Source organism: Panthera onca, chromosome F1, assembly GCF_046562875.1.
Source record: "Panthera onca isolate mPanOnc1 chromosome F1, mPanOnc1 haplotype 2, whole genome shotgun sequence".
In the NCBI taxonomy this organism is placed as follows: Eukaryota; Metazoa; Chordata; class Mammalia; order Carnivora; family Felidae; genus Panthera; species Panthera onca.
The window spans coordinates 12,579,106-12,602,009 of record NC_138355.1 but is presented as its reverse complement, the minus strand read 5'-3'; the positions used below and the strand labels follow the sequence as shown (position 1 = coordinate 12,602,009).

The window sequence follows — 22,904 nt, the reverse complement described above, 5'->3', positions numbered from 1 at the left end:
GTGGGAGTCCTGTTACGCAGGTTGCTGGGCGTGTTTTGATCGGGAAGTTACTCAAGGGGAGGAGGCATGGTCTGAGGTTTCTGTGATTTTCCCGGAAAGGGGGCATGTCGGGGACATAGTCACTCAAGGTGGAGGACACAGAACAAGATGGAGTCGGTCAGCGTAGGTCCGCCCTTTCATTCCCCCCTTGTCATGTAGCTTGTGGACCCAATCATGGGACCAGCTGCATTTAATCCGGGGGCATATGGTGACAAGGGGAACAGAGTTTGGAGATCTACGCAAAGTTCTGGGAACCAAGTGTCCCTGGGGTGGCTCTGGGAGGTCTGATTAAGTATTGTCCCCGAGCTGGTGTCTATCATCTGCCAGGTGATGTTTTGGGGGGCGTGGGGACTCCCGGCAGCATGCCCAATGACAAGCAGAGTTAACAGAGTTACCAATATTAGGTGGGTCGAATGCACTGGAGCTTGAGTGGGTTGTGTTGGTCCCGACTGATGGCCCATCGCATGACAAAGTCCTTCCGGATCTAGGAGGGGTCTGCTGGCCAAACGTGGGTGTGATGGACCCAGGTCACGATGCCGTCTACTTTGACAGTGGTGGGGGCTGTCAGCACCACGATGTAGGGTCCCTTCCAGCGCGGCTCGAGGGTCTCTCTCTGGTGCCTCTTGATGTAGACCCAGTCTCCCAGCCTGTACTGATGAGGTGTCAGGGTCGGGCCAGCCTCGTAGTTGGCACAGAGGTGCGGCTAAATGTCCTCGTGCGCCCTCTGGAGCCCTCTCAAGGAAAGAAAAAGTTCTTGATCTTTAAACTTAGCAAGAAGGTTGGGAATAATAGGGGGTGGCCTGCCAAACATGATCTCGTAGGGAGTAAAACCCAAGGTGTAAGGAGTGTTCCTAACCCGGTAAAGGGCATACGGTAGGAGTCACCCAGTCCCCGCCAGTCTCCACAGTTAATTTGGTAAGGGTCTCTTTTAGGGTTCTATTCATTCTTTCTACCTGTCCTGAGCTCTGGGGCCTATAAGCACAATGTAATTTCCAGTTTGCCCCCACCCCCTTGGCTACTGCCTGTGTTACCTGCGAGATAAAAGCTGGTCCATTGTCTGATCCTACCATGGCAGGAAAACCATACCTGGGTAAGATGTCTTCTAGTAGCTTCTTAGCCACCGTCTGAGCCGTTTCATGCTTGGTTGGGTATGCCTCCGCCCAGCCAGAGAAGGTGTCTGTAAATACTAAAAGATATTTATAACCATACTTTCCTGGTTTGACTTCAGTGAAGTCGACTTCCTATTGGGCTCCCGGTCTGGTGCCTCTGAGCCTGGTTCCTTTTTTATTTGATGTGGCTCTCGCGTTGGTGAGTCGGCAGGTCTTGCAGGCAGATACAACTTGCTCTATTTTGGTGTCCTGTTGGTGAATCTTGATTCCGGCATGTCGGATTAAGTCTTTTAATTTTTGGGCCCCCATGTGAGTAGACCGATGCATGTGCTCTAATATTGAGACTCCGAGCCGGTCTGGCAGCACGAGCTCCTTGTTAGGTGTATACCACCATCCCTTTATCTCCTGGGCCATGGGGAGTTTCTTGATCCACTGTAACTCCTCCTGGGAGTATTTGGGCTGGGCTGGTAAAACTGGGTCTCCCAGGTCTTGTAGTTGTATGGTCATGATGGGGACTGAAATAAGGGCTACTGCCTTGGCTGCCTGGTCAGCCTTTTGATTACCTCTAGCTACTGGGTTATCAGCTTTCTGGTGCCCTTGGCAGTGGATAATGGCTAGCTTGGCAGGAAGCCATAAATCCATAAGCAGGTTAAGTATCTCCTGCTTATTTTTTATAGTCCGTCCTTCTGCCGTTAGTAACCCCCTCTCCTGATAAATTGCCCCATGGATATGAGCTGTGGCAAACGCATAACGGCTGTCTGTGTAGATGTTAAGCCGTTTTCCAGCTCCCAGCATCAGTGCCTTGGTGAGGGCTCTGAGCTCTGCTTGCTGGGCTGACGTTCTGGAGGGTAGAGCCTCCGCCCATACGGTGTCCGTTTCGGTGACCACCGCTGCACCCGCATACCTGTGTCCGTCTCGCACAAAGCTGCTGCCATCAGTGAACCAAGTAGCCTCGGCATCGGGGAGGGGCCGGTCGGTCAGGTCTGTCCAGAATCTATGTACTTGTTCCAGGATTCCCGCAGTCATGTAGTGGAGCACCTAGGTCAGGGTCGGGCAGCAAGGTTGCAGGATTGAGGGCTGCACTGGGGTGGAACCGCACCCGTGGAGGGTTGAGTAGGAGGCTCTGGTAATGAGTCACATGTGTGTTGCTCATCCATCTATCAGGAGGCGGTTTCAGGACCCCTTCAATGGCGTGTGGGGTCGTGATCCAGATCTCCTGTCCTAGGGTCAGTTTGTCTGCGTCCTTGACTAGGAGTGCTGTCGCCGCAATAATTCTTAGGCGTGGCGGCCAGCCGGCAGCCACTGGGTCTAGTTTCTTGGACAGGTAAGCCACCGGGCGGTTCCAGGGGCCTAAGGCTTGAGTTAGAACCCCTTTTGCTATTCCCTTGTGTTCGTCTACAAAGAGGGGGAAGGGCTTCGTAGTGTCTGGTAGGCCCAGGGCTAGGGCACTTAGGAGGGCCTTTTTTAACTGATTAAAGGCCGTTTCTTCTTTTTCAGCCCACTTAAATGTTTTCCCCTCTTTGGTAGCTTCATATAGGAGCCTGGCGATCTCAGCAAAACCTGGAACCCAGAGGCGGCAGTAGCCGGCTGATCCTAGGAATTTCCTTACTTCTCTTTGGGAGGTGGGAGTAGGGAGCTTTAGGACAGTTTCTTTTCTGGCATTTGATAACTGCCCCTGTCTGCCCTCCAGGATATATCCCAGGTAACTTACCCTCTCCCTGCATATCTGAGCCTTCTTCGTAGATGCCCGGTACCCTAAGGCCCCCAGGGTAGCCAGCAGGTCCTGGGTCCCTCGCTCACAGTCTTTGGCCATGTTGGCAGCAATCAGGATGTCACCTACGTACTGTAGGAGGGTGAGGCCAGGGTGCTCCTTTCTGTACTCACCCAGGTCCTCGTGTAGTGCCTCGTCGAAGATGGTGGGCGAATTTTTGATTCCCTGAGGTAGCCGTGTCCAGCTGAGTTGCCCACTATAGCCCTCCTCCGGGTCATGCCACTCGAAGGCGAACAAGGGTTGGCTCTGGGGTGCCAGCGGCAGACTGAAGAAGGCGTCCTTTAAATCTAGTACAGTATACCAGACCCTGGAGGGCGCCAAGGAGCTCAAGAGAGTATATGGGTTGGGAACAGTTGGGTGTATGTCCGCGACCCTCTTATTTACTTCCCGGAGGTCTTGTACTGGTTGGTAGTCATTTGTGTGAGGCTTTTTGACTGGCAGTAGGGGGGTGTTCCAGGGAGACTGGCAAGTACCTCTAAGCTTCATAGTCTCCGGATGTGTGGCTGGATCCCCTTCCGGGCCTCCTGAGACATAGGGTATTGTTTGATCCTTACTGGACTTTCTCCTGGCTTGAGCTCTACCAGGACCGGGGTCCTGTGAGCAGCTAGTCCTATCCACCGCCGCCCCCCCCCCCCCACCCCCGTCTCTTCCCAAACCTAGAGGAATTCTTGTAGCCATGTGTCTATATTATCCTCTCTTGGGAGTGCCTCCTGGTGGAGGAGGTATTCATCCTCCAGTTTCATGGTCAGGACCTGGATGGGGTGGCCCTTGCCATTGGTGACCTGAGGCCCCCCTTGTCTGAAAGTTATCTGAGCTCCAATCTTGGTAAGTCCCATCCTAACAGTGGGTAGGGCCATTCTGGTATTACCATAAAGGAGTGGGATACCCGGTCCGTCCCCAAATCTACCGTTCTTCGGGTAGTCCATGAATACTGGCTCATACCAGGTGCCCCTTGTACCCAGGACTTCTTGCTGGCTAGTTTTCCTTGTGGGGTGCAGAGGACCGAATGTTCTGCTCCGGTGTCGATGAGGAAGTCAACAGGGGTCCCCTCCACTTTAAGAGTTACCCTGGGTTTGGGGAGAGGGTCCGAACCCCGACTCTTCTAATCACTTAGTTCATCTAGCTCTAGGACTTTTACTCAATCAGTCTTGCTTCCCTTCCCACCAGCCCTTTTCGGACAATCTCAGGCCCAATGCCCTATCTCCTTGCAGTATGCGCACTGATCTTTCTTCAGCCTCTGCTTACCCCCCTTGGTGGTTCCTTTACCTTTTCTTGTGTCGTCTGCCAGCTGCCGGAGATGGCGGTCTCGTTCCTCGGGGGAGTCAGCAGTGGTAGCTAGTAGTATTCTGGCCAGGTCTCGAGTCTGCTTACTGCTGGCAGCCACCATGGCGCGAGCCTGCTTGTCCTCAGGAGGCTCCCGGTTATTATATACCTTTTCGGCTACCACCAGTAAGTCCTGCAGACTTTTTTCTCCTATTCTATCTATTTTCTGTAATTTTCTCCTAATGTATATGGCCGATCGGTTTACAAAGGCCATGATAACAGCTGCCTTGCTTTCCAGAGCCTCTGGATCCATGGGGGTATAGGTACGGAATGCCTCCATGATCTGTTCTAAAAAGGCAGCCGGAGATTCATCTTTTCCCTGTTGTACATTTCCTACGTTGGCCAAATTGGTTGGCTTTCTAGCAGCCATTCGGAGCCCCCCCCTCATTAGAGTCTGGCGGTAGACCCGGAGCCTCTCCTTACCTTCTGCCGTGTTGAAATCCCACTGGGACCAAGTTAAGGGGAAGGAGGCATCTATCTGAGCCTGGTTGGTGGTGGGATTCCCATCTGCACCCGGAACTAGTTTTCGGGCCCCATTGAGGATTCATTCTCTTTCCTCAGTCGTGAACAGGACCTGCAAAAGCTGCTGGCAGTCGTCCCACGTGAGCTGATGAGTAAAAAGAACAGAGTCTAATAAATCAATAAGCCCTGCCGGTTTCTCGGAAAACTTAGGATTCTGAGCTTTCCAATTGTAGAGGTCACTAGTGGCGAAAGGCCAATAGTGATGGGGCTGATTCCCCTCCGCGTCTGGGGGTCCGGTGTCTCGCAGGGGCAGAATAGTGGAGTCGGCGGCAGAGGCCGATTGCTCCCTCTGAGCCCTTTGTCTGGTAAAGAGCGGGCTTCCCACTGGAGCGTTTCCGCCTCCTGCTCTCCGAACAGCATCTGCCTCCCCCAGAGGGGGAGGATGGTGTTCTTCCGGCATCCTAGGGGGGTTATATGGGGGAGGAACAATTAATTCTTCTTCAGTCCCCCCCTGTAGGAGAGGGTAGAGGGGTGCTGAAGGCTGGGTAAGACTTTTCTTGTTTTCCTTCTTCTCTGTCCCCTGTAAAGCAAGAATGGGTTTTGGCTCCGGAGGGAGTGGGGCTAGGAAGGGCTTAAGCCAAGAGGGTGGGTAGAGGGGTAGTCTGAGTCTGTCCCATAACGTCCGTCCAGTAAGTCCACAGAACAAAACAGAGAAACACAGAAACAGACAAACAGAGGGCCCTTAGAAACAGTCTTCCAACTCTGTGGAAGCAAAACTGAAAGCTAGCTCAGACCTTTGAGGGGATTCCACGTCCCTCCAAAACCAATGAGGGGATTCCACGTCCCTCCAGAACCAATGAGGGGATTCCACGTCCCTCCAGAAGGGAGGATCGGAACGTCTTCCAAAACTCCCGGCCCGTGGTCCTCCAGTGCATCCACTTAGACTGTGCCGGGCACTACCAGATGAGGGGATTCCATGTCCCTCCAAAACCAATGAGGGGATTCCACGTCCCTCCAGAACCTATGAGGGGATTCCACGTCCCTCCAAAACTGATTTCAGAAATGAGCTCACACAGAAAAGATGGAACAAACAGACACTAACCGTGGCCAGTCAGGCTCTCCGGGTCGGGGGTCCCTCGGGGGTCTTGGGGATCCCGGGTGAGCCCCCAAATGTTATGCCCAGAATTCGTGATCCCCAAAGACCACCAGGGAGCCGAGTCCGATGCAAAAGCAAAAGAGTTTTCATTCGAGCTAGCTCGAGCTCAATCCCCTACCTGCACCGACGCAGCGGTGAGATGCTGGAGAGAGAGAGCGAGTTTCAAAAGCACAAAGGTTTTATAGGGGTCTAGGGGCAGTTGGTGAAGTAATGGCTGTGGCCTCAGCCGATTGGCTGGGGAAGGGTCGGAGTCCTGTTACGCAGGTCGCTGGGTGTGTTTTGATGGGGAAGTTACCCAAGGGGAGGAGGCGTGGTCTGAGGTTTCTGTGATTTTCCCGGAAAGGGGGCATGTTGGGGACATAGTCACTCAAGGTGGAGGACACAGAACAAGATGGAGTTGGCTGGCATAGGTCCGCCCTTTCAGTAGCAACATTCTTCCCTCAGGAACAGGCATGTTCCCCCTTTTTCTGCTATTAGGAGATCTAGGGCTTGTTGGTTTTATAGAGTGACCTGTGCTATGGAGTTGATCTACCTTTGTAAGGTGGATAGGGAGGTTGCTGAGGCTTCTATTGTGATTTGGAGTCTGTTTGACAGGTCCCTGGAGGAGGTAATGGAGTGTGCGAGAGAGCCGGTCCCAACCCCGGCGGCCAATAGGGACATGGCTAGGGATAGTCCGACCATTAGTGGGAGGAAAACGGCTCATTTTTGGAGATGGAATTCGAGGAGTTGATGGAGTTCTTCCTGTCCGTGTAGGGTGAATTGGGGGATAATGGTGACTGGGAGACAGATAAAAGCATTTTTGGGCATTTGTTTATAAGCTGTGCCATTACACCAATAGAATCCCCCTGGGGGAGGGTTGTGGCTAGGCATAGGCAGGGGGGAGGGGCAAGTTGGGGAGGCATGAGAGGAATAGCATATTGGGTGAGACGTGTTGCTTTGAGGAGTCTCAGTGAGGATGGGAATCTGTAGGGAGATTTGACTTCTGGGGTGGTTGATGGAGTTAGTGGTGTTGGGAAAGGGGGTGGGTAATGGGATGGCTATTACTGGATCCTGCTGAAGGGATGCACAAGAAAGAAAGCAGTGTGACAGGTTGGTTAAGCCTTAGTGGTTAAGCAGGATCGCTCCTTGTCTGATCAATGTAAGCCATGAGAAGGGATGTTGTGCAGGGGGTGTCTGTAGTTGTGTGTTGAGCTGGTCTTCTTGGTCCATGATTACTTGGGTAAGATCTTTAAGGTTGGAGAGGGAAGGAGACATAGAGGGCTCATAAGTTCGATAGATGGTTAAAGAGGAGATGGGGTTAGAGAAGTGGCCGTTCTGATACAGTTTGCCCTTTATTCTGGTTTGCCAGCGGGAATCCCATGGATCAGGGACAGTAAGGGTAAAGTTGCCATTTTTTAAGCAGAAGCGGCCGGTCCTTGGTCCTGTGAAGCAGTATAGGTTGAGCCAGTGTATGTTACAATAGTGATAGGGGCATCCTCCATATTGGTTGGGGAAGGTCTGGGAGCATATTTTGTCGGTCTGGTCATATAAAAAGCAAATGGCGGGAGTAATCTGCGTAGAGGCTTGGAGTGTGTTGAAGGAGGGAAATTTAAAGGTGACTTGATTTTGGCACCCAACAATGGGGCAAGGGGTAGAGGATATGATAGAGGTATGTCCATTAAACGTTTCAGATAGGTAAAAAACCCACCTATAGGAGGGTTGTGAGCGCATAAGGGGGATGATGTTAACAAGGAGTAACGGGGAAGTATCATCATGATATATAAGTATGGTTAGTAAAAAGGTAAAGAAGGAGATTTCAACAGGGGAGAAATTGGAGAGAGTTCCCTGAAGCCAACAGTCAGAGACCCAGGAGAGAAATAAGGGTAGGGTGGTGGGGTCGGACGAGTGGGAGAGTTGTAGCTTGTGTAATATCGTGAGTGTGAAGGTGGAAAACTGAGGGGAAGGGTCCATCATGAAGGGGCCTGTCGGGTTAGTTTGAGGGTGAGGGGGCCGGTTGGTTGGGAGGTCCACGACTCTCCTGGTATAGGGGGTAAAGGGGGGGCCCGTTTGAGGTCAGAAGTGTGAACCCACGGCGTGTGGCCCAATAATTTAGCAGCCGTGGGGGTTGTGAGTATGACCGTGTAGAGACCCTCCCACTGGGGGGCAAGGGTTGGTTTTTGTCTTACTCGAAGGAGCACTGAGTCTCCTGGGTTTACAGATAGTGAGGGAGAGGAGAGATCAATGGGAGCTGGTAGAGTGAGGTCAGCGTACTGTCGAATCAGGTGTCGGAGCAGGCTGAGGTAAGGGAGATAGGCAGCCAAAGGAGGAGGATCTTTTGGTAGGGGTTGGGGTAACAGGAAGGGTCACCCGTATAGGAGTTCAAATGGGCTGAGGCCTGTGGGTCCTCGGGGAGCGGCTCGGAGTCGGGTGAGTGCTATAGGTAGGAGTTGAGGCCAAGAAAGCCGAGTCTCTATGGAGAGTTTAGTGAGATGGTCTTTTATGAGGCCATTGGCCCTTTCAACCTTACCCGAGGACTGGGGGTGGTATGGTATATGGAGTTTCCAAGTAATACCCAAAGCTTTGGAGACCTGTTGGGTGACCGCTGAGATGAAAGCAGGCCCGTTGTCAGACTGTATCCTTCTTGGTAGACCAAAGCGGGGAATGATGTCCTTGAGTAGGATCTCAGCCACTGTGGAGGCCCCTTCAGATGAGGTGGGGAAGACTTCTTTCTTTCCACCCTATAAAGGTGTCAATTATAGTAAGGAGACACCGTAATTTTTTGTGTTTTGGCATGTGAGTGAAATCTATTTGCCAGTCTTTGCCTGGGAGATGGCCCCACATCTGAGGAGTGGGGCCTGGGTGCCTCATCCTCCCTTGGGAACTGACTGCGGTGCATGTGATGCATTGTTGGTGTGTTTTGGTGATCAGTTGTCGTAGGTGGGGGTGGTACATAATGGGCTCAAGGAAGCGGAAGGTGGCCTCTGGCCCAATGTGTAGGGTTTTGTGGATTTTTGTTAGTAGGGAAGGGACTAGGCTATTTGGGAGGGCCAGTCGGGGGCCCAGCGTGATCCAGCCTGCATTGGTGTGGGCATTGGGATGGGCCATGTATTGTTTTTGTTCATCTGGGGTACAATCAGGAGTTGTATCTTCGGTGAGGTTGCCCATAGGAACTGGGTCGAGAGAGAGAGAGCTGGTTGTCTGGCAGTGTTGTCAGCCTTGTGATTTCCTACAGCTGTCTCTGTGGTTAGGGGTTGGTGGCCCTTGCAGTGGACAATGGCCACTTCCTGTGGGAGCTTGAGGGCCTCAAGGAGTTTCGCTATGAGTGGCCCGTTGATGATGGGGGTACCCTTCGTTGTGAGGAATCCTCTTTCTTCCCATAAGTGGGAGTGTGTATGTGCAATAAGGAAAGCGTATTTTGAGTCTGTGTATATTGTGACCCTTTTGTTTCTGGACAATTGGAGAGCCCTCATGAGGGCTGTGAGTTCAGCCTTCTGGGATGTGGTTCCTGTGGGTAGTGTCTGGGTCTCTAGAGTTTGGTTTAAAGTAACTACAGCGTACGCTGCTCGTCGGTGGCCCTTGCAGTCAACTAGTGAGCTGCCGTCTACAAATAGAGTGAGATCAGAGGAAGTGAGGGGAAGGTCCTTTAAGTTAGATGGAGGTTTGGAGAGAATGTCTATAAGTTCAGGGCAGGAGTGGAAGGGTGGCTGTGAAGTGTCTTTGGGGTTGATATGGGGAAGTAGCATGGCAGGATTGAGTCTGGGGGAGAGTTGGAGAGATATTTCAGGATTTTCAATAAACAGCAGATGGAACAATTGTATGCGTGATGGGGAGAGGTGTGCCAGGGCCTTAAGTGTTGATGGGGAGAGGTGTGCCAGGGCCTTAAGTGTAAGGAGATCAGATGGTGCGATGAACGTACCGTTAGGGGGCAGTGTAGGGTGAGTTTGAGTGCGTCTTGGGTTAGAGTGGCTGCTGCTGCAAGTGCTCTAAGGAAGGGTTGCCACCCCCTGATCGTAGGGTCCAGTTGTTTAGAAAGGTAGGCGACAGCTTGTAACTTAGGGCCACACGGTTGGGTTAGGAGCCCTGTTGCAATTCCAGCCCTCTCATCTGTGTATAAGAGGAAAGGCTTTGAAACATTAGGGAGGGAAAGGACCGGTTGAGTGACTAGAGATGTGACCAGCTGTTGGAAGGCCCTTGCGACCGATCCCGGGCTGGAGAGTGGGCCTTGGGGGGTTTCTTTGGCTACTTTGTATAGGGGAGCTGCGTGTATAGCAAAGTTAGGGATCCAGTGTCGGAAGAAGCCTACTAGACCCAGGAAGGAGAGGATTTCGTCTGCATTGGTAGGTGGGGACAGGATCTGGAGGGCTTGGAGGCGATCTTGGGCTAGGGCCTTGGTAGTAGGTGTGAGTGAGACTCCCAGGAATGTGACTGTATTAGTACAGATTTGGGCTTTGTGTGGGGAGACTCGATACGCCAGGTTAGCCAGGAAATTTAGGATTTGGACTGTATCTTGTTTGGTGTGGTCGAAAGAGGTTCCACATAATAGAAGGTCATCTACATACTATAGTAGAGTACAGTGACTGGAGAGTGGGGCTTTGAGGAAATCTCTGGCCAAGGCCTGCCCAAAGAGATGGGGACTATCACGAAATCCTTGGGGAAGTACCGTCCATGTGAGTTGGCAGGCCGGAGAAGTGACTGGATCTTGCCATGTGAAGGTGAAGAGGAATTGGGACTCAGGATGTAAGGGAATGGTGAAAAAGGCATCTTTGAGATCAAGCACTGTAAAATGGGTCGTGGATGGGGGGATTTGGGAGAGGAGGGTATATGGGTTGGGCACTACTGGATGGATGGGAATTACAGCTTCATTGATTATTTGGAGGTCTTGAACTAGTCTATATGAGCCATTTGGCTTTTTTACAGGCAAGATTGGGGTGTTGCAGGGGGAATGACATGGGATTAGGAGGCCCTCCTTGAGTAGGCGATCGATGATGGGCTTCAGGCCTAGTTGGTGGGTGTGGGAGATTGAGTATTGGGGTCTAGATGGGAATTGTGATGGATTTTTGAGTCTAATGAGGACAGGTTGGTGATGGGTGGCGATTGTTGGGGTGGATGTATCCCATACGATTGGGTCTATTGGGAGGTCTGGGTGTGGGTTAAGGCTGTGGTCTGTGTCGTCCGTGATAACAGCCAGTAGGAGATGAGTGGGGGAGGGAGAGGAGCAAATAGCTGGTAAATGTATAGAGGCTCCTAATTTACTGAGGATGTCTCGGCCCAACAGGGGGACGGGGCAGGAGGGGATGACTAGGAGGGAGTGGGAGAAGTGGAGTCCATCCAGGCAGCAGGTAAGTACCAGTGTGCATGGGGGAATGGAGGGGGTGCCATTTATGCCCATGACCGAAACGGAGGTTGGCGTGGTGGGGCCGGAATAGCTCGGCAGGATGGAATAGGTAGCCCCGTGTCCAACAGAAAGGAGATGGACTTACCCGCTACCTGGAGTTTTACCCTGGGGTCAGCATGGGTCACCGGAGTTACTGAGTCTGGGGCTCGTCAGTTGTCATCCTCCATCTCCAGCAGTTGAAAGGCAGAGTCCAATCCGGGTGAAGCCTCGCCACGTGGAGGCGTTGCGAGTCTGTCGCCCCTTGGGTTAGGACAAACGGATTTCCAGTGGCCCATCTGCTGGCACAATGGGCATGGACTGGTAGGCTTTTTGGGATGGGGACACTGACGAGACCAATGGCCTTCTTGGCCACATTTAAAGCAAGGCCCCGGAGGGGGCCGTGGTCCAGAGGGCCTTACTGCGGCTGGCCTCAGGGCAGCTACCAAGGCTTGGGTTTGTAATTGTACCTTTTGTTGGAGATGGGCCTGTCGCTGTTGTTCTTGAGCTGCCTCTCGCCATTAAAAACTTTAAAGGCCATCTTTACCAGGTCGGCCATAGGGGTTTGAGGACCATCTTCGGCCCTTTTTAGTTTTTTTCGAATATCAGGGGCTGATTGGGAAATAAAATAGGTGGCCAGTACCGTGGCCCCGGCGGGGGTGGCAGGGTCTAGTCTGGTATACTGGGTAAGTGCCTCTGTGAGCCGGCTAAGGAAGGCTGCGGGGTTTTCATGGGGGTCTTGTATTATTTCTTAAAGTTTGTTAAAATTGACTGATTTGTTTGAGGTTGCCCTCATGCCTGCTAGTAGGCATTGGATCATCTTGTCCAGCGCCAGTGCCCATTGCCTGCATGTTGGTCGTTCCAATTGGGATCGGCCGCCGGAACAGCATCGGCTCCTACGGGCATAGTGGGGTCGGTCATGTGGGTTTGCTCTGCATGCTCTCTGGCTGCGGCCTGGATGCGCTCCCTCTCCTCAGGGGTGAGGGTAGAGGTGAGGATCACATGAATGTCATGCCATGTGAGACTGTAGGCTTGGGCGAGGTATTGGAATTCCTTAATGTATTGGGTGGGGTCTGCTGAGAATGACCCTAGTCGCTTTTCGATGGCGGACAAGTCTTGGAGAGAGAAAGGGACGTGAACAGGAACCAGGCCTTCAGGCCCTGCCACCTCACGGAGAGGTAAGATGGCCGCTGGGGTCTGTTCGCCGGGAGGGGCCTGAGCGTGAGTTCGGGATGATATGGGAGGCCAGGGCGGGACGGCTGGAAGTCTGGGGTATGGAGGGGGGCAAGGGCCGGTGGGTGGCGTGGCCAGATCCTCTAACGGGTGGGAGATGGGGGAAGTTGGTGAGGTGGGGTCGTCGGGGGGTTGTGGGCGGGCAAGGAGCACACATGCAGAGGGGCAGGAGGAACATAGGTGGGGGCGAGACCTGAGGTCCCAAAAGGCCATAACATAGGGTATTTCTCCCCATTTTCCCAGCCGATGGCAGAAATTGTCCAGATCGGTTAAGATTTGGTATTGTAAAGACCCCTCAGGTGGCCATTGAGGATCATTATCTAATTGGTACTGAGGCCAGACTACAGTGCAAAGGCGGACGAGTCGGTTACGACGAAGTTCGCCTTGTAAGCCTAGGAGCCGGAAGTTTTTTAACAGACACTGGAGGGGGGTAAGAGATCGAGGCGGTTTAGACTCATGACTCCCCATTGCCGTGGCAAGGCGAGGCGTCCCTTGCGTTGCGATAAGGGGCCTTTCGGCCTGTGGGCCTTACGGCGTGGGGAGGAGAGGAGACTGACTTGCGAGACGTCTCTCGTGGGTGTCAGCCGTAGTTGGAAGGGGGGAAGGAGGGGTCTGTCCTACTTACCGGCTCCTGTAGGCTCTTGAGAGTAGGGTGGTTGGCATCTGGCTTGGTGAGGAGGGGGGAGTTCAGCCGAGAGAGGCGAGCTACCCCCTCCCTCCCGGGTTTTGGCACCAAATGTCAGTGTCAGGCGTTGTGCGGGGTAAAGATAGGAGTTAGAGTCAAAAAGAATTTTTGCAGTTTAAGGCTTTATTGGGAACTAAGGTTCCGGGCGAGGTTCCGTGACTCAAGGAGGGAGTCAGGGAAGTCGCGCCCGGGTATGGTGGGGTAGGGATTTTAAGCTGTAGCAGTTCCGGGTTTAGGTTCGGGTGGGTCTTTCTCTCGTGCCATGTCGTGCTGTTGCTCGGTAATTGGTTGACCTTCAGTTCGTTTGGGAGAGCCGCTCGGGGCTCTCCGTTGGGTTGTGCTGGCGCTCGGTGATTGGTTGCCCTTCAGTTTCTTCTGGCGCGCTTTCGATGTTTCTTCCCGCGCGCTGGCGAGAGGGCTGTCCCCTTCCAGGGACATCCTAACATTCCAACCTCTTATTGGTGATAATGGGCGACGGATCTGATCTGGCTGCTTCCCGTGGGTGTAAGGGTGACGCCACAGTATGTGGGGTCTGAGGTGGAATGAGCGAATAGGGCCGGACCACCATCTGATGAAATGCGACCTGGGAAACTTCATGCATTCGTTTCCGTACGAAATGGAGAAAACAAGGTAAGAGCATAAGTATTATACAGATAGCAACTAGGGGGGTGACTATGGGGAGGAGCCAAGTTAAGAGGGGTGATTGCCACCAGGAGGTTAGGGGGTCTGAGGATCCTGGACGGGTGGATAGAGTTTTTTGGATTTCCTTTAGGTGTTTTATATTGGTTTCAACTAAGCCTGATTCATTGAGGTAGTAGCTGTTATGCCCAGAATTCGTGATCCCCAAAGACCACCAGGGAGCCAAGTCCGATGCAAAAGCAAAAGAGCCTTTATTCGAGCTAGCTGAGCTAGCTCGAGCTCAATCCCCTACCTGCACCGACACAGCGGTGAGATACCGGAGAGAGAGAGCGAGTTTCAAAAGCACAAAGGTTTTATAGGGGTCTAGGGGCAGTTGGTGAGGTAATGGCTGTGGCCTCAGCCGATTGGCTAGGGAAGGGTGGGAGTCCTGTTACGCAGGTTGCTGGGCGTGTTTTGATCGGGAAGTTACTCAAGGGGAGGAGGCATGGTCTGAGGTTTCTGTGATTTTCCCGGAAAGGGGGCATGTCGGGGACATAGTCACTCAAGGTGGAGGACACAGAACAAGATGGAGTCGGTCAGCGTAGGTCCGCCCTTTCATTCCCCCCTTGTCATGTAGCTTGTGGACCCAATCATGGGACCAGCTGCATTTAATCCGGGGGCATATGGTGACAAGGGGAACAGAGTTTGGAGATCTACGCAAAGTTCTGGGAACCAAGTGTCCCTGGGGTGGCTCTGGGAGGTCTGATTAAGTATTGTCCCCGAGCTGGTGTCTATCATCTGCCAGGTGATGTTTTGGGGGGCGTGGGGACTCCCGGCAGCATGCCCAATGACAAGCAGAGTTAACAGAGTTACCAATATTAGGTGGGTCGAATGCACTGGAGCTTGAGTGGGTTGTGTTGGTCCCGACTGATGGCCCATCGCATGACAAAGTCCTTCCGGATCTAGGAGGGGTCTGCTGGCCAAACGTGGGTGTGATGGACCCAGGTCACGATGCCGTCTACTTTGACAGTGGTGGGGGCTGTCAGCACCACGATGTAGGGTCCCTTCCAGCGCGGCTCGAGGGTCTCTCTCTGGTGCCTCTTGATGTAGACCCAGTCTCCCAGCCTGTACTGATGAGGTGTCAGGGTCGGGCCAGCCTCGTAGTTGGCACAGAGGTGCGGCTAAATGTCCTCGTGCGCCCTCTGGAGCCCTCTCAAGGAAAGAAAAAGTTCTTGATCTTTAAACTTAGCAAGAAGGTTGGGAATAATAGGGGGTGGCCTGCCAAACATGATCTCGTAGGGAGTAAAACCCAAGGTGTAAGGAGTGTTCCTAACCCGGTAAAGGGCATACGGTAGGAGTCACCCAGTCCCCGCCAGTCTCCATAGTTAATTTGGTAAGGGTCTCTTTTAGGGTTCTATTCATTCTTTCTACCTGTCCTGAGCTCTGGGGCCTATAAGCACAATGTAATTTCCAGTTTGCCCCCACCCCCTTGGCTACTGCCTGTGTTACCTGCGAGATAAAAGCTGGTCCATTGTCTGATCCTACCATGGCAGGAAAACCATACCTGGGTAAGATGTCTTCTAGTAGCTTCTTAGCCACCGTCTGAGCCGTTTCATGCTTGGTTGGGTATGCCTCCGCCCAGCCAGAGAAGGTGTCTGTAAATACTAAAAGATATTTATAACCATACTTTCCTGGTTTGACTTCAGTGAAGTCGACTTCCTATTGGGCTCCCGGTCTGGTGCCTCTGAGCCTGGTTCCTTTTTTATTTGATGTGGCTCTCGCGTTGGTGAGTCGGCAGGTCTTGCAGGCAGATACAACTTGCTCTATTTTGGTGTCCTGTTGGTGAATCTTGATTCCGGCATGTCGGATTAAGTCTTTTAATTTTTGGGCCCCCATGTGAGTAGACCGATGCATGTGCTCTAATATTGAGACTCCGAGCCGGTCTGGAAGCACGAGCTCCTTGTTAGGTGTATACCACCATCCCTTTATCTCCTGGGCCATGGGGAGTTTCTTGATCCACTGTAACTCCTCCTGGGAGTATTTGGGCTGGGCTGGTAAAACTGGGTCTCCCGGGTCTTGTAGTTGTATGGTCATGATGGGGACTGAAGTAAGGGCTACTGCCTTGGCTGCCTGGTCAGCCTTTTGATTACCTCTAGCTACTGGGTTATCAGCTTTCTGGTGCCCTTGGCAGTGGATAATGGCTAGCTTGGCAGGAAGCCATAAATCCATAAGCAGGTTAAGTATCTCCTGCTTATTTTTTATAGTCCGTCCTTCTGCCGTTAGTAACCCCCTCTCCTGATAAATTGCCCCATGGATATGAGCTGTGGCAAACGCATAACGGCTGTCTGTGTAGATGTTAAGCCGTTTTCCAGCTCCCAGCATCAGTGCCTTGGTGAGGGCTCTGAGCTCTGCTTGCTGGGCTGACGTTCTGGAGGGTAGAGCCTCCGCCCATACGGTGTCCGTTTCGGTGACCACCGCTGCACCCGCATACCTGTGTCCGTCTCGCACAAAGCTGCTGCCATCAGTGAACCAAGTAGCCTCGGCATCGGGGAGGGGCCGGTCGGTCAGGTCTGTCCAGAATCTATGTACTTGTTCCAGGATTCCCGCAGTCATGTAGTGGAGCACCTAGGTCAGGGTCGGGCAGCAAGGTTGCAGGATTGAGGGCTGCACTGGGGTGGAACCGCACCCGTGGAGGGTTGAGTAGGAGGCTCTGGTAATGAGTCACATGTGTGTTGCTCATCCATCTATCAGGAGGCGGTTTCAGGACCCCTTCAATGGCGTGTGGGGTCGTGATCCAGATCTCCTGTCCTAGGGTCAGTTTGTCTGCGTCCTTGACTAGGAGTGCTGTCGCCGCAATAATTCTTAGGCGTGGCGGCCAGCCGGCAGCCACTGGGTCTAGTTTCTTGGACAGGTAAGCCACCGGGCGGTTCCAGGGGCCTAAGGCTTGAGTTAGAACCCCTTTTGCTATTCCCTTGTGTTCGTCTACAAAGAGGGGGAAGGGCTTCGTAGTGTCTGGTAGGCCCAGGGCTAGGGCACTTAGGAGGGCCTTTTTTAACTGATTAAAGGCCGTTTCTTCTTTTTCAGCCCACTTAAATGTTTTCCCCTCTTTGGTAGCTTCATATAGGAGCCTGGCGATCTCAGCAAAACCTGGAACCCAGAGGCGGCAGTAGCCGGCTGATCCTAGGAATTTCCTTACTTCTCTTTGGGAGGTGGGAGTAGGGAGCTTTAGGACAGTTTCTTTTCTGGCATTTGATAACTGCCCCTGTCTGCCCTCCAGGATATATCCCAGGTAACTTACCCTCTCCCTGCATATCTGAGCCTTCTTCGTAGATGCCCGGTACCCTAAGGCCCCCAGGGTAGCCAGCAGGTCCTGGGTCCCTCGCTCACAGTCTTTGGCCATGTTGGCAGCAATCAGGATGTCACCTACGTACTGTAGGAGGGTGAGGCCAGGGTGCTCCTTTCTGTACTCACCCAGGTCCTCGTGTAGTGCCTCGTCGAAGATGGTGGGCGAATTTTTGATTCCCTGAGGTAGCCGTGTCCAGCTGAGTTGCCCACTATAGCCCTCCTCCGGGTCATGCCACTCGAAGGCGAACAAGGGTTGGCTCTGGGGTGCCAGCGGCAGACTGAAGAAGGCGTCCTTTAAATCTAGTACAGTATACCAGACCCTGGAGGGCGCCAAGGAGCTCAAGAGAGTATATGGGTTGGGAACAGTTGGGTGTATGTCCGCGACCCTCTTATTTACTTCCCGGAGGTCTTGTACTGGTTGGTAGTCATTTGTGTGAGGCTTTTTGACTGGCAGTAGGGGGGTGTTCCAGGGAGACTGGCAAGTACCTCTAAGCTTCATAGTCTCCGGATGTGTGGCTGGATCCCCTTCCGGGCCTCCTGAGACATAGGGTATTGTTTGATCCTTACTGGACTTTCTCCTGGCTTGAGCTCTACCAGGACCGGGGTCCTGTGAGCAGCTAGTCCTATCCACCGCCGCCCCCCCCCCCCCCCACCCCCGTCTCTTCCCAAACCTAGAGGAATTCTTGTAGCCATGTGTCTATATTATCCTCTCTTGGGAGTGCCTCCTGGTGGAGGAGGTATTCATCCTCCAGTTTCATGGTCAGGACCTGGATGGGGTGGCCCTTGCCATTGGTGACCTGAGGCCCCCCTTGTCTGAAAGTTATCTGAGCTCCAATCTTGGTAAGTCCCATCCTAACAGTGGGTAGGGCCATTCTGGTATTACCATAAAGGAGTGGGATACCCGGTCCGTCCCCAAATCTACCGTTCTTCGGGTAGTCCATGAATACTGGCTCATACCAGGTGCCCCTTGTACCCAGGACTTCTTGCTGGCTAGTTTTCCTTGTGGGGTGCAGAGGACCGAATGTTCTGCTCCGGTGTCGATGAGGAAGTCAACAGGGGTCCCCTCCACTTTAAGAGTTACCCTGGGTTTGGGGAGAGGGTCCGAACCCCGACTCTTCTAATCACTTAGTTCATCTAGCTCTAGGACTTTTACTCAATCAGTCTTGCTTCCCTTCCCACCAGCCCTTTTCGGACAATCTCGGGCCCAATGCCCTATCTCCTTGCAGTATGCGCACTGATCTTTCTTCAGCCTCTGCTTACCCCCCTTGGTGGTTCCTTTACCTTTTCTTGTGTCGTCTGCCAGCTGCCGGAGATGGCGGTCTCGTTCCTCGGGGGAGTCAGCAGTGGTAGCTAGTAGTATTCTGGCCAGGTCTCGAGTCTGCTTACTGCTGGCAGCCACCATGGCGCGAGCCTGCTTGTCCTCAGGAGGCTCCCGGTTATTATATACCTTTTCGGCTACCACCAGTAAGTCCTGCAGACTTTTTTCTCCTATTCTATCTATTTTCTGTAATTTTCTCCTAATGTATACGGCCGATCGGTTTACAAAGGCCATGATAACAGCTGCCTTGCTTTCCAGAGCCTCTGGATCCATGGGGGTATAGGTACGGAATGCCTCCATGATCTGTTCTAAAAAGGCAGCCGGAGATTCATCTTTTCCCTGTTGTACATTTCCTACCTTGGCCAAATTGGTTGGCTTTCTAGCAGCCATTCGGAGCCCCCCCCTCATTAGAGTCTGGCGGTAGACCCGGAGCCTCTCCTTACCTTCTGCCGTGTTGAAATCCCACTGGGACCAAGTTAAGGGGAAGGAGGCATCTATCTGAGCCTGGTTGGTGGTGGGATTCCCATCTGCACCCGGAACTAGTTTTCGGGCCCCATTGAGGATTCATTCTCTTTCCTCAGTCGTGAACAGGACCTGCAAAAGCTGCTGGCAGTCGTCCCACGTGAGCTGATGAGTAAAAAGAACAGAGTCTAATAAATCAATAAGCCCTGCCGGTTTCTCGGAAAACTTAGGATTCTGAGCTTTCCAATTGTAGAGGTCACTAGTGGCGAAAGGCCAATAGTGATGGGGCTGATTCCCCTCCGCGTCTGGGGGTCCGGTGTCTCGCAGGGGCAGAATAGTGGAGTCGGCGGCAGAGGCCGATTGCTCCCTCTGAGCCCTTTGTCTGGTAAAGAGCGGGCTTCCCACTGGAGCGTTTCCGCCTCCTGCTCTCCGAACAGCATCTGCCTCCCCCAGAGGGGGAGGATGGTGTTCTTCCGGCATCCTAGGGGGGTTATATGGGGGAGGAACAATTAATTCTTCTTCAGTCCCCCCCTGTAGGAGAGGGTAGAGGGGTGCTGAAGGCTGGGTAAGACTTTTCTTGTTTTCCTTCTTCTCTGTCCCCTGTAAAGCAAGAATGGGTTTTGGCTCCGGAGGGAGTGGGGCTAGGAAGGGCTTAAGCCAAGAGGGTGGGTAGAGGGGTAGTCTGAGTCTGTCCCATAACATCCGTCCAGTAAGTCCACAGAACAAAACAGAGAAACACAGAAACAGACAAACAGAGGGCCCTTAGAAACAGTCTTCCAACTCTGTGGAAGCAAAACTGAAAGCTAGCTCAGACCTTTGAGGGGATTCCACGTCCCTCCAAAACCAATGAGGGGATTCCACGTCCCTCCAGAACCTATGAGGGGATTCCACGTCCCTCCAAAACTGATTTCAGAAATGAGCTCACACAGAAAAGATGGAACAAACAGACACTAACCGTGGCCAGTCAGGCTCTCCGGGTCGGGGGTCCCTCGGGGGTCTTGGGGATCCCGGGTGAGCCCCCAAATGTTATGCCCAGAATTCGTGATCCCCAAAGACCACCAGGGAGCTGAGTCCGATGCAAAAGCAAAAGAGTTTTCATTCGAGCTAGCTCGAGCTCAATCCCCTACCTGCACCGACGCAGCGGTGAGATGCTGGAGAGAGAGAGCGAGTTTCAAAAGCACAAAGGTTTTATAGGGGTCTAGGGGCAGTTGGTGAAGTAATGGCTGTGGCCTCAGCCGATTGGCTGGGGAAGGGTCGGAGTCCTGTTACGCAGGTCGCTGAGTGTGTTTTGATGGGGAAGTTACCCAAGGGGAGGAGGCGTGGTCTGAGGTTTCTGCGATTTTCCCGGAAAGGGGGCATGTTGGGGACATAGTCACTCAAGGTGGAGGACACAGAACAAGATGGAGTTGGCTGGCATAGGTCCGCCCTTTCAGTAGCAACATTCTTCCCTCAGGAACAGGCATGTTCCCCCTTTTTCTGCTATTAGGAGATCTAGGGCTTGTTGGTTTTATAGAGTGACCTGTGCTATGGAGTTGATCTGCCTTTGTAAGGTGGATAGGGAGGTTGCTGAGGCTTCTATTGTGATTTGGAGCCTGTTTGACAGGTCCCTGGAGGAGGTAATGGAGTGTGCGAGAGAGCCGGTCCCAACCCCGGCGGCCAATAGGGACATGGCTAGGGATAGTCCGACCATTAGTGGGAGGAAAACGGCTCATTTTTGGAGATGGAATTCGAGGAGTTGATGGAGTTCTTCCTGTCCGTGTAGGGTGAATTGGGGGATAATGGTGACTGGGAGACAGATAAAAGCATTTTTGGGCATTTGTTTATAAGCTGTGCCATTACACCAATAGAATCCCCCTGGGGGAGGGTTGTGGCTAGGCATAGGCAGGGGGGAGGGGCAAGTTGGGGAGGCATGAGAGGAATAGCATATTGGGTGAGACATGTTGCTTTGAGGAGTCTCAGTGAGGATGGGAATCTGTAGGGAGATTTGACTTCTGGGGTGGTTGATGGAGTTAGTGGTGTTGGGAAAGGGGGTGGGTAATGGGATGGCTATTACTGGATCCTGCTGAAGGGATGCACAAGAAAGAAAGCAGTGTGACAGGTTGGTTAAGCCTTAGTGGTTAAGCAGGATCGCTCCTTGTCTGATCAATGTAAGCCATGAGAAGGGATGTTGTGCAGGGGGTGTCTGTAGTTGTGTGTTGAGCTGGTCTTCTTGGTCCATGATTACTTGGGTAAGATCTTTAAGGTTGGAGAGGGAAGGAGACATAGAGGGCTCATAAGTTCGATAGATGGTTAAAGAGGAGATGGGGTTAGAGAAGTGGCCGTTCTGATACAGTTTGCCCTTTATTCTGGTTTGCCAGCGGGAATCCCATGGATCAGGGACAGTAAGGGTAAAGTTGCCATTTTTTAAGCAGAAGCGGCCGGTCCTTGGTCCTGTGAAGCAGTATAGGTTGAGCCAGTGTATGTTACAATAGTGATAGGGGCATCCTCCATATTGGTTGGGGGAGGTCTGGGAGCATATTTTGTCGGTCTGGTCATATAAAAAGCAAATGGCGGGAGTAATCTGCGTAGAGGCTTGGAGTGTGTTGAAGGAGGGAAATTTAAAGGTGACTTGATTTTGGCACCCAACAATGGGGCAAGGGGTAGAGGATATGATAGAGGTATGTCCATTAAACGTTTCAGATAGGTAAAAAACCCACCTATAGGAGGGTTGTGAGCGCATAAGGGGGATGATGTTAACAAGGAGTAACGGGGAAGTATCATCATGATATATAAGTATGGTTAGTAAAAAGGTAAAGAAGGAGATTTCAACAGGGGAGAAATTGGAGAGAGTTCCCTGAAGCCAACAGTCAGAGACCCAGGAGAGAAATAAGGGTAGGGTGATGGGGTCGGACGAGTGGGAGAGTTGTAGCTTGTGTAATATCGTGAGTGTGAAGGTGGAAAACTGAGGGGAAGGGTCCGTCATGAAGGGGCCTGTCGGGTTAGTTTGAGGGTGAGGGGGCCGGTTGGTTGGGAGGTCCACGACTCTCCTGGTATAGGGGGTAAAGGGGGGGCCCGTTTGAGGTCAGAGGTGTGAACCCACGGCGTGTGGCCCAATAATTTAGCAGCCGTGGGGGTTGTGAGTATGACCGTGTAGAGACCCTCCCACTGGGGGGCAAGGGTTGGTTTTTGTCTTACTTGAAGGAGCACTGAGTCTCCTGGGTTTACAGATAGTGAGGGAGAGGAGAGATCAATGGGAGCTGGTAGAGTGAGGTCAGCGTACTGTCGAATCAGGTGTCGGAGCAGGCTGAGGTAAGGGAGATAGGCAGCCAAAGGAGGAGGATCTTTTGGTAGGGGTTGGGGTAACAGGAAGGGTCACCCATATAGGAATTCAAATGGGCTGAGGCCTGTGGGTCCTCGGGGAGCGGCTCGGAGTCGGGTGAGTGCTATAGGTAGGAGTTGAGGCCAAGAAAGCCGAGTCTCTATGGAGAGTTTAGTGAGATGGTCTTTTATGAGGCCATTGGCCCTTTCAACCTTACCCGAGGACTGGGGGTGGTATGGTATATGGAGTTTCCAAGTAATACCCAAAGCTTTGGAGACCTGTTGGGTGACCGCTGAGATGAAAGCAGGCCCATTGTCAGACTGTATCCTTCTTGGTAGACCAAAGCGGGGAATGATGTCCTTGAGTAGGATCTCAGCCACTGTGGAGGCCCCTTCAGATGAGGTGGGGAAGACTTCTTTCTTTCCACCCTATAAAGGTGTCAATTATAGTAAGGAGACGCCGTAATTTTTTGTGTTTTGGCATGTGAGTGAAATCTATTTGCCAGTCTTTGCCTGGGAGATGGCCCCACATCTGAGGAGTGGGGCCTGGGTGCCTCATCCTCCCTTGGGAACTGACTGCGGTGCATGTGATGCATTGTTGGTGTGTTTTGGTGATCAGTTGTCGTAGGTGGGGGTGGTACATAATGGGCTCAAGGAAGCGGAAGGTGGCCTCTGGCCCAATGTGTAGGGTTTTGTGGATTTTTGTTAGTAGGGAAGGGACTAGGCTATTTGGGAG

At 52.7% G+C, this 22,904-nt stretch overlaps 2 protein-coding genes and 1 pseudogene across 2 annotated transcripts; all 3 read right to left on the bottom strand.

Annotated features, from left to right (window-relative positions):
• Window positions 1-3,575: 3,575 nt before the first annotated feature.
• Window positions 3,576-5,626, bottom strand: LOC145713378 (uncharacterized; annotated as a pseudogene).
• A 7,142-nt stretch (window positions 5,627-12,768) lies between these two features.
• LOC144614856 (uncharacterized) lies at window positions 12,769-16,771 on the bottom strand. The gene is made up of 2 exons (XM_078440749.2): window positions 14,620-16,771; window positions 12,769-13,719 (listed from the first exon to the last, which is right to left on the bottom strand). Exon 1 carries the CDS (start codon window positions 16,357-16,359, stop codon window positions 15,466-15,468), a length of 894 nt encoding a protein of 297 aa, XP_078296875.2. The 5' UTR covers window positions 16,360-16,771; the 3' UTR covers window positions 12,769-13,719; window positions 14,620-15,465.
• Window positions 16,772-17,762: 991 nt separating this feature from the next.
• On the bottom strand, window positions 17,763-19,696 carry LOC145713377 (uncharacterized). The gene is given in 2 exon segments (XM_081792011.1): window positions 17,763-17,935; window positions 17,938-19,696. Coding segments are annotated over 2 exon segments (1,809 nt in total). The 5' UTR covers window positions 19,574-19,696.
• Window positions 19,697-22,904: the final 3,208 nt, after the last annotated feature.

Coding starts and splice junctions, on each gene's coding strand:
- LOC144614856 (XM_078440749.2), bottom strand. CDS start 16,359: ATGACTGCGGGAATCCTGGAACAAGTACATAGATTCTGGACAGACCTG.